Source organism: Eimeria tenella, genomic scaffold, assembly GCF_000499545.2.
Source record: "Eimeria tenella Houghton genomic scaffold, Eth_scaff11, whole genome shotgun sequence".
Taxonomy (NCBI): Eukaryota; Apicomplexa; class Conoidasida; order Eucoccidiorida; family Eimeriidae; genus Eimeria; species Eimeria tenella.
The window spans coordinates 67,810-78,087 of NW_013541474.1; the positions used below are offsets into that span (position 1 = coordinate 67,810).

The 10,278-nt window shown below is 42.7% G+C and overlaps 2 protein-coding genes across 2 annotated transcripts; one reads left to right on the forward strand and one right to left on the reverse strand.

The window, feature by feature from the left end:
* Nucleotides 1-537: 537 nt before the first annotated feature.
* Nucleotides 538-1,774, forward strand: ETH_00030740 (prefoldin subunit, putative; the record flags this gene model as incomplete). The annotated part of the gene is made up of 4 exons (XM_013372836.1): nucleotides 538-592; nucleotides 739-809; nucleotides 1,134-1,258; nucleotides 1,510-1,774. 4 exons carry the CDS (start codon nucleotides 538-540, stop codon nucleotides 1,772-1,774), a joined length of 516 nt encoding a protein of 171 aa, XP_013228290.1.
* A 5,509-nt stretch (nucleotides 1,775-7,283) lies between these two features.
* On the reverse strand, nucleotides 7,284-8,567 carry ETH_00030745 (60S ribosomal protein L26, putative; the record flags this gene model as incomplete). Its single annotated transcript, XM_013372837.1, has 4 exons — nucleotides 7,284-7,429; nucleotides 7,581-7,722; nucleotides 8,050-8,162; nucleotides 8,552-8,567. 4 exons carry the CDS (start codon nucleotides 8,565-8,567, stop codon nucleotides 7,284-7,286), a joined length of 417 nt encoding a protein of 138 aa, XP_013228291.1.
* Between the last annotated feature and the right edge of the window lie 1,711 nt (nucleotides 8,568-10,278).

Sequence of the window (10,278 nt, forward strand, 5' to 3'; positions counted from 1 at the left end):
AGCAAAACGAGAATGGCAATGTGCAGCAAATTTGAAACTGCTTTTTTTGCTGCTTTTTGAATACTTAAATGAACAAACTGTATGAAAATAGTTTAGATGATTTAATTTACTTCTTTTCTAATAAGAGAAAGCATTGGAATCATTCAATTCGAAAGAATTTAGTTAATTAATTAATTAATTAATTTATTAATTTATTTATTTATTTATTTATTTAAACGAAATAATCATTTTGTTTATTTAAATTCTCCTTTTGTGTTTCTGCAGAGGCCAGCAGCGCCGCCGACGGGGAAATTCCAAAGCCGAAAAAATAAATCTTTTTCTTTTTACCAATAAATAAATAAACAATTAAAGTGAAATAATTAAATAATTAATATAATTGAACTAATTAAATTAATTGGATTAATTAACGCAATTAAATCAATTCAGTTAATTAAATCAGTTTAATTAATTAAATTAATTGATTTAATTAATTATTTAATTGATTTAATTAATTTAATTAATTTAATTTATTTATTTTAATTTAAAAAGCAGCTCAAAATGTCCGGCGAAAGGCTGAAGGAAACCACAGCCGAAATGGACGCGCTGATGGAGCGTAAGTCGAATTCAAATAAAAATAAATAAATAAATAAATAAATTAATTAATTAATTAATTAACTATTTATTATTATGTTATTATTAATTTATTTATTTATTTATTTATTTATTTATTTATTTATTTATTTATTTATTTATTTTTAGGTCTCCAAACAAATGCCCAAAACGTAAATCGGCTGGTGCCGCAGCGGACGGAGCTTCAGGCGGTGGCGAATGTAAAAATTAATTCTCGTTTTAAATGAAATTTAAAATTCAAATTAAAATTAATTCAAATAAATAATTCATTCGCCAGCTGCTGCTGCTGCTGCTGCTGCTGCTGCTGCTCAGTGTTTGCAGCTTGCTGCTGTTGCTGCTGCTGCTGCAGCGGCGTGACTTGTTTTGCTGCTGCTGCTGCTGGTTCTTTGTTTCACAATCTGCGCTGCTGCTGCTGCTTTTAACTCGCATTACCATCTGCTGCTGCTGCCGCGTTTTCGCCTCATTGCCCTCCGCTGCTGCTGCTGCCGCTGCTGCTGCTGCTGCTGCTGCTGCTGCTGCTGCAGGAGCTAACAGCAGCAGCAGAAGACGCAATAGTGTACAAAATGATCGGCCCTGTGCTGGTGCGGCAGTCGAAGTCCGAGGCTCTTCAAACAGTAAACAAAAGACTGGACTATGTTCAGCGAGAACTGTAAGTATTTATTTATTTCATTTTTATTTCATTTTATTTTATTTATTCTTTTATTTGCTATTTATTTGCTGCTTCTGCCTTCTATTTTGATCTATTTTGATCTGTTTTGGGGCTCTTTTCCTTTATTTTTATTTTTTGTTTTTATTTTCTTAATTTTTTTCCTTTTGGGTTTATTTGCTGTTTTTAAATTCCGCCACGGAGTCGCCTCTGCATGCAGCAATCCGTTTAATTGCTTTGCTGCTGCTGATTAGATCAAAGCCAGTTAAGCTACACAGCAGCAGCAGCAGCAGCAGCAGCAGCAGAGCACGCCACATAGCAGCAGCAGCAGCAGAAACAGATGCAGGAGCACCAGGAGAACATGTCACACAGCAGCAGCAGCAGCAGCACCAGAACAAGCCACGCAGCAGCAGCAGCAGAACAGTTCACACAGCAGCAACAGCAGCAGAACAAGTCAGCAGCAGCAGCAGCGGCAGAACAAGCCAGCAGCAGCAGCAGCAGCAGCAGCAGCAGCACTGAATATGCAGAAGTCCTTAAGGACCTGAGGAGAGCCTTTGCTGCATTTTGAGGATCAAATAAATGCTGAAGTATAACTAAAATTCAATTTTTGACTTTTTGTTTTCTGAATTCTTTTTTGAATTAATTTCTTCATTTTCGTTTTTGATTCCTTTTTGCTGTTTGACCTTTGTGGGTTTAATTCCTTCTCTTTTGTTTTAATTAATTCATTTCAATTTGGTAACTCTTTAAATCATTTCAATTCAGTTCTTTTAATTCTTTTGAATTAAATCCCCAATTTAATTGTTGTTTAATTCCTTCCAATTAGATTCTTTTGAATTAAATCCTTTTTAATTAGACTCTTTTGAATGGAATTCTTTGAAGTTAAACTCTTTTAAATTGACTTCTTTTAAATTGACTTCTTTGAAGTAACTTCTTTGAATTAAATCCCTTTTAATTAAACTCCTTCAAATGAAGTTCTTTGCAGTTAAACTCGTTTAATTTGACTTCTTCCAAATTAACTTCTTTCAATTAGCTTCTCTCAATTAACTTCTTTTAATTAACTCCTTTTAATTAACTTCTTTGAATTAAATTGTTTATTTCTTTTCCAGAGGCAGGTGCGAAGCAATTGAAGAAGAAACGATGCAGCAGTTTCGAAGAGCAGCAGAAAACAGAGAAGCTCTTCAAAAGAAAGTTCTGGAGAAGCAGAAGCAGCAGCGGGGGAGAGTTTAAGTGCATGCAAACAAAACAAGTTTCAATTTAAATATTATTCGCAAACAAGTTTTAATTTAGGTATTATTCGCCAAAGAAGCTTCAAATAAAGAAGTTTTAAATGAAGGAAGTTTGAAATGAAAAGAAGATTTGGATAGACGTTTTTAAATAAAAGAAGTTTTGAACGAAAAGAAGTTTTAAATAAAAAGAAATTTTAAATAAAAGAAGTTTTAAACTTTGTCGAAAATAAAGAAAGACTTGAAGGCAAAGTGCAGATTCGGGAGGGCCAGAAAAGAAGAAAATGCTTTTCAAAAAATAGTATTTAATTCCACAGACGCAGCAGATTGATCTTGAAAAAAGAAAAGCATTTATTCAAATTAAATACTTGGAGGGAAGGTATTTATTCGAATCACATTCTTGTAGAAGTATTTATTCAAATAAATACTTCGCAAGGATTTAATTTGAATTAAAAAGGTTTATTCGAATTAAATACTTTTAAATTATAAAGGCATTAATTCAGATTAAATTCTTTTTAAGAAGAGAATTTAATTTGAATTAATACTCCTCGGGGCGACCCGTTTACAGAATTATTTGGCGACAATGAAAGAACGGAATTGAACAGAATTCATTTTAATTCATTTAATTCATTTTAGTTCATTTAATTCACTTTAGTTCATTTTAATTCATTTAATTCATTTTAATTCATTTAATTCATTTTAATATATTTAATTCATTTAATTCATTTTGATTCATTTAATTCATCTAATCCATTTAATTCATCTAATCCATTTAATTCATTTAATTCCTTTAATTCGTTTGATTTATTTAATTCATCTGATTTATTTAGTTCATTTAATTCATTTTAATTGATTCTAATTCACTTCGACTCATTTTAATTCGTTTTAATTCATTTCAACTCCATTTAACTCGCTTTAAATCATTTTAATTTGTTTTAATTCATTTTAATTCTATTCAATTCATTTTAATTCATTTAACTCTTTTAATTCTTTTAATTCCTTTAATTCTTTTCTTTTAATTCTTTTAATTCAAATGGTCGGACGGCGGCAGCTGCTGCTGGTTCATCAATTGGACGGAAGGACAAATAGAGAAAAGAGAAACTGGAAAAGTGGAATTAATAAAAACAAAATAAATGAAATAAATAAATAAAGGAAATAACAAATAAACAAATAAATAATAAAACAGTAAAACAAATAAGATGAATAAATAATGAAATGGTAAAACGAAGAAGAGAAAACAAAAAAGAATTCGAAATTCAATTTGCCCTCGTGCTTCATTCGGCGCCCACGAGAGGCTCGAACCTGCGGGAGAAAAGTTTTTGGAATTTCTTTTTGAAATTAAATCAAAAATTAAAAATTAAAATTAAAAGTTTGGATTTAATTTGAAATACAATTGGGACTAAAGCGCAAGTACAGCACAAACAAACAAACATGCAAATGTGCAATTAAACTCCAAATTAAACAGAATTAAAACAAATTAACTCGACAACTTCAACTCAAACTGCTCACTGCTCCGCCGCGGCAATCATCTCGTCGAAGCTCATGCACTTGTTCATGATGAAGGTCAACACGATCCAGACGCTGGGGCAAGCAAAAGTGAAGTTCAATTCAACTTATTAATTCATTAATTCATTTGATTCATTTGATTCATTTAATTCATTTAATTCATTTAATTCACTTAATTCGTCTTATTCGTTAATGCACTTAATTTATTTTGATTCATTTTGATTCATTTAATTAGCCTAGTTCATTTGATTCATCGATTCGTTTAATTCAGTTAATTCGTGTAATTCATTTAATTCATTTAACTCATTTGATGTATTTAATTAATTTAATTCATTAATTCATTCAATTCATTTACTCCATTTAATCAATTCATTTAATTAATTTGATTAATTTGATTAAATTAATTAATTTGTTTTGTTGGATTTGAGGCAAGTTAAAAAATGAATTCCGTCGAAGGAACGCTGACGAGTTAGATGTGCATTTAGAAAACGAAAAGGAATTCATGAATTGAAACAAATAAATTAATTCAATTCAGTTAATTTCAAATTAGTGAATTAATTTATTTATTTATTTCAAATTGGCAAATTAATTAATTTATTTCAATTTATTTCAAATTAGTAAATTAATTAATTTAATTCAATTTATTTCAATTTATTTCAATTCCAAAAATGCATTTCTTCTCTCACCAATACACTTCAAACAAAACCACCAAAGAAAGCGCCCCAGCAATTCCCAACTGGAAAGCTGAAAAGAGATTATGAGTTTTTGAAACCCTAAACCCTAAAAGGTTGTTTCTAAACCCTAAACCCTAAAAGGTTGTTTCCAAACCATTACATGCAGTTTAGCATATCTTTTGTTTTTTATTTCCTTTTTCAATTCGGGGCTCTAAAGACAAGCCTTTAGGGTTTGGGGTTTAAAGGCAAGCCAGGGTTTTTTCTATACGACCTTTTAGGGTTTGGAACTCAAAGATGAGCCTCTAGGGTTTAGGGCTTGGAAACAACATCTTAGGGTTTAGGGTTTTGTTCTTACGCCGTTTTTGCATTTTAGCAATCGCGAGCACTTCGTCTTGCTGGTGGGTGTTCAGCTTCTTGAAACTGTTTTGAATTTCAAAATCACAAATAATATAAATTTCAATTTTAATTTAATTTAACTTGATTAATTTAATTTAATTTAATTTAATTTAATTTAATTTAAATCCAAAAAATTAAAAAGAGAACTCACTCAGGTGGCAATTCGCTGACAGACACTTCTCCGTTCTCCCCCGCAGTTTGATTTGCATGAGGGACTAAAATTGAATTAAATAAATAAATAGATAAATAAATAAATAAATAAATAAAAATATACTCGAAAGAAAAACCAAACAGCAGCAGCACAAGCAGCAGCAGCAGCAGCAGCGACACCAGCACCGGCAACAGCAGCGGCAGCAGCAGCACCAGCGCCACAAGCAGCAGGACAGCAACAGCAGCAGCAGCAACAGCAGCAAACCTGGCAACAGCAGCAGCAACAGCGGCAACAGCAGCAGCAACACCGGCAACAACAACAACAACAGCAGCAGCAGCAGCAGCAGCAGTACCAACAGCAGCAGCAGCAGCAGCAGCAACAGCAGCAGTACCAACAGCAGCAGCAGCAGCAGGGAGTCACCGAAGGGCATGTGTTCGTAGTCTGGGATTTCGACTTTAGGAATATCAATTGTGGGCAAATGGAAGTCGGTGAAGTCCAGGGGTTGCTGCAGCTGCTGCAACGGCTGCAGCTGCTGCAGCGGCTGCAGCTGCTGCAGCTGCAGATCTTTCAGCACTTTTGCAAAAACTGGATTTGCCCGAAGTCGATTAAAAGCAGCAGCAGCTCGCGCTCGGTAACGGGCTTTTATTTCCAACTGCCGGAAACCCTCCGCCGCCTGAAAACGCCACGCGTCGAGGGTTTAGGGTTTAGGGTTTAGGGTTTAGAGTTAGGGTTGGGTGCTTGAGGTTTGGGGCCAGGGCTAGAGTTTAGGGTTTGGGGTTTAGGGTTTAGGGTTTGTTGTTTAGGGTTTGGGGTTTAGGGGCTTAGGCGCGCGAGAAGGCGCAGGAGGCAGGTTTGTGCGGCGAGTGTGTCCAGGACTTCAGGGTTTAGGGTTTAGGGTTTAGGGTTTCGGGTTTCTCACGGCTCCCTTGGGCGCGGGGGGCAGGAGCTCGATGGTGTCGGAAAAAGTCAAAACGACCAAAATGAGGAAAATGAGACTGACGATGAAGCTGGCGAGATAAACGATTTCCACGGATTGGTTGCGGCGCCACAAGCCCCAGATTCTGAAGTTGAAGGGTTTAGGGTTTAGCGTTTAGTGTCAAACTGAAGAATGAAATGAAATAAAGGTTGCTGCTTACCCTAAGATTGCGCTGAAGCAGTTCGTGATCAGCAGAAACCACGCAGGTCCTATGAGCGTCGGCCGGAGGAATTTGAACGACATAAAAAGAAAGACTCCAACGAGAATTTGGAGGAAAGCGACAACAACAAGTCCCTGAAGATGTCCGAAACTCAAATTGGAGTTCTTCTCAAATTATTTCGCGCGGAGAACGCTTTTAAATGCTGCTTTTGCGGAGTTTCCCCCCGGAGTTTTCCCCCCGGAAAGCTCCAGTTCAACTTGTGCTCAAATGCAAAACGCACCGATCTAATGCTCATAAAACCGAGGAAACTGCGCGCTTTAATCGCAGAAACGTCCATTTCGGCAAAGTTTTTCAAACGCAATCAAAGCTTCCGCCAAACTTAATAGTTCAAGTTTCCACTCTGGCTCGATGCAAGTTGAACCCGCGCACCCGGACCACCCGAGGTGTCCAGACACCTCAACTTGCTCTTGAATTCTGGCGAGATCCGGCGCCAAATGGGGAATAAAATTCCCTTTCGCTATTCTCAGACCCCTACTTCTTGAAAATTGATCGAGACAAGCTCATCACGAGAGCCAAGCAGGCTATTTTGTATCGTTTCCGTACACCTAGGGCGTAGCAGGCTGTGGCAGCAGCCACAGGCTGCTGCAGCGGATCTGAAACAGCATCCTTCTCCCAAAGTCCCGAACGACTCAGTTATTTTTCTAGGGAGATAAACCTACTTCAGTCACCACTCCTCTACATCTAAATCTATCCCTAGTGCAGCACGGCGAGTTGCCGCTGCTTCTGATCGACTTCAAGACGCAACGCATTTCAAAGGAAAATAATTGAGGAGCAGCGGGAGCCGCCCTCGACCTCCCCAGTGTCCAAGGAGCGCAGCAGCAGCAGCAGGTTGCTGCTGCGCCGCTGCTAGTCTGCTGCAGCTGCTTCACTTTCGCTGCTAAGTCAGTCGACCTGGGCCACGTCCTTCTCCGTGTACTTGCCCTTGTTCGCCGCCTTGCCCTTCCGCGCCAGCAGCGCCTTTCTGTCTTTGTTCAGCTTCGGCTTCGTAATCACGACTTTGCTGGGGTGGATCCCAATGAGGCTTTCCCCTGCAGCAGCAGCAGCAGCGGGGCTCAGCAGCGGCAGCGGTGGCCGACGGCGGGCCGCGCCTTGCAGCAGCAGCGGCAGCAGCAGCGGCAGCAGCAGCAGCAGCAGCGGCAGCAGCGGCAGCAGCAGCAGCAGCAGCAGCAGCAGCAGCACCGTTGGCCTTCTCGCGGGAGATGCGCTCGATGTGGATGACGAACTTCTTGCGGTACACCTGAGTGACCTTTCCCTCGCGGTCGTGGAAGCGGCCGCGGACAATCATGACTTCGTCGTCTTTGCGAATGGGCAGTGAGCGGACCTGCACCAATCAAATCAAATCAAATCAAATCAAATCAAATCAAATCAAAGCAAAGCAAAGCAAATCAAATCAAATCAAATCAAACCAATTTGTTCCTTCCAGTCTGTTCTTTCCAACGGACTTTTGCTGCACCTGCCCGCGCGCGCCCGAAACGAGCCGCGACGCGGTGTACGTACACCCCAACCGAGCCCCGCCGCCTGCTGCTGCTGCGGCTGCAGCGGCGGCAGCTCCGCAGCAGCAGCGGAAGCAGCGGCGGCCGCCGCTCCAGCAGCCGCTCCTGCTCCTGCTGCTGCTGCTGCTGCTGCTGCTGCTGCTGCTGCTGCTTACGTTGAATTTCTTGCGGAGTTCCTTGCAGAGAGGCGCCGTCATGATCTTTCTGCGGACACTCGAGGGCGCCCCGAAGTGGGCCTTGCGGGCCTTTCTGCGGGACGCGGAGACACCTGAGTGCATGCAAAGTGCAGCAGCAGACTGGCTGAAATGTCACTTTTGTTCATTTGGCGAATTGTTTCTTCACTTGACTCCTTGTTTGAACAGCATGCGCCAGTTGCTTTGCTGCGCCTCAGGGAGACAAAGACAGGCCGGAGGCTGCCAGTGTTCGAGCCGGAAGAGAGGGGGAGCCAGCTCTGCGAAGCAACCTGCTGCTGCTGCTGCTGCTGCTGCTGCTGCATGCACTGCGCTGCTGCGCGCAGTGGGGAGCTGCTGCTGCTGCTTCGCGCGGCTGCGAAGGCCCCAAGGCCCTTTTGATTTGCAAACTGGAAAATAATTCCAAGAGGAAAAGACGCAGCTGCGGGGAGGCCCGCGGCGGCGAAGTCCCGCAGCAAAGACTCACTTTTGTTGAACTTCATTTCGACTCTTCGAGGAAAAAGGACCTTTCCGAGGCAAAAGAAGTGCAAAATGGACTCCAATTTGCAATTAAAAGTAATTTTAATTGCATTTAATTGCTTTTGGACTCTCCGCGGCCCCCAGTTCCCCCGCAAGCTTCCACACGCCTGCCGAAACGCCCCCACGCCACCTCGGGGGCTGCAGCCCCGCGGCGCCGAGCGGCGCCAACTGCAAAGGCGAATTTTCCCTCCAAAAGCTGAGTAAATGTTTTAAATCGATTAATAAATTAAATTTAATTTCAATTTGGACTCCACAGAACCCGCTTGTCCGCTACAAGACCCGCCGCCGCCAGCGGCAGCGACGAAGGCCCACGTACGTGCAAGTCCTGCGCCGCGGGGGAAGCTGCGGGAAAAAATGCCTAGTTGCTTCTTTTTGCGGATTTCAAACTTTTTAAAGTTAATTTTAAACGTTTTCTGCGGCGTAAAAATCTCAAACACCTGCGGAAAGCGGCCGTTTTCGCGCGCTTACCTTCCGCTGCTTCGGTGCTGACAGCAGCTGCCGCGGGCCCCGTGCCACGCCGGCGGTGATCAGCCCCAAATGGCTCCGCAAAAATGCTTTTGAAGAGTTTTCTGCCGCAAATAAAATTCATTGAAAGCAAAAAGTTGCCGGAAAAAGCAGCCAGAGACAAGATCGCGTTCCCGAGCTGCTGGCGGGACTTGGCGCGCTGGCAGTACAGTTGAGTCGACGCACTGGGTTGTTTCGCACGCTCACTTCGCCCTCGCCGCACTTATTTGCATTTCCCTTCCAATTTCAGGTCTTTTATTCCATTTGCTGCTTCGAAACCGCCGCGGCTTCCCCCCAAAGCCCCCGCGCCGCCGGCCGCGCCGCTGCTGCTGCTGCTAGCGCAGCAGCTATTTCGGCTGCCTTTTCTTTGCAGGACCTTCCCTGTCTTCGCCAAGTCCACAAATTCAACTTTCTGCAGCTCGCTGTGGCGTTTGCTGCAGCAGCAGCAGCAGGGGAGGCTCTGTCCGCTGGCTTGGAGGCAAAGTGAATTCCCGAGTTTTATCTTCTCTTCCGCTTTTGTCCCAGCTGCTGCTGCAGCGCTGCTGCGCCGCTGCTGCGCTGCTGCTGCGCTGCTGCTGCGCTGCTGCTGCTGCTGCTGCGGTTAGATGCTTCGAGGTTGGCGCAGGAGTTGGGGTGTATGCGCAGCTTCCCACAGCCCGCGCGCGATGCGCGCGCCTCCGGACTTCATTTTTTTTCAGGTGTTTCGCCAAATATTATTTAAATATATTTTCAAGAAAATATATTTAAGTAATATCAAATAATAATGAACTTTTTGCCTCCTTCTTCTCTTTTTCTCGGCCTTTCCGCCTCTGCAAGTGTCCGGAGACCTCATCGGGAAACTTGGACAGAAACAAATGAAAGGGAGCTCGACGACGTCTGCACTCAGCTGCGCGGGGGGCCCCCCGGAGGGCCCCCCGGGGGGCCCCAGGGGCCCCCGGGGGGGCCCCCGGGGGCCCCCCCTGCTGCTGCTTCCCAGGGGGGCCCCCCTGAGGGCGAAGCAGCAGCAAGGGGGGCCCCCCATCTTCCCGAAGAAGACCAAACTGCAGCAAAAGACTCTCCCCAAACAGACCCCAGTACCCCGAGGGGGGCCCCCTTGAAAGCTTATTCTTCGGTCTCTCGATTGCTGCAGAGGGAGGTCGACTCGCCGCCCCCCAGCAGCAGCAGCAGCAG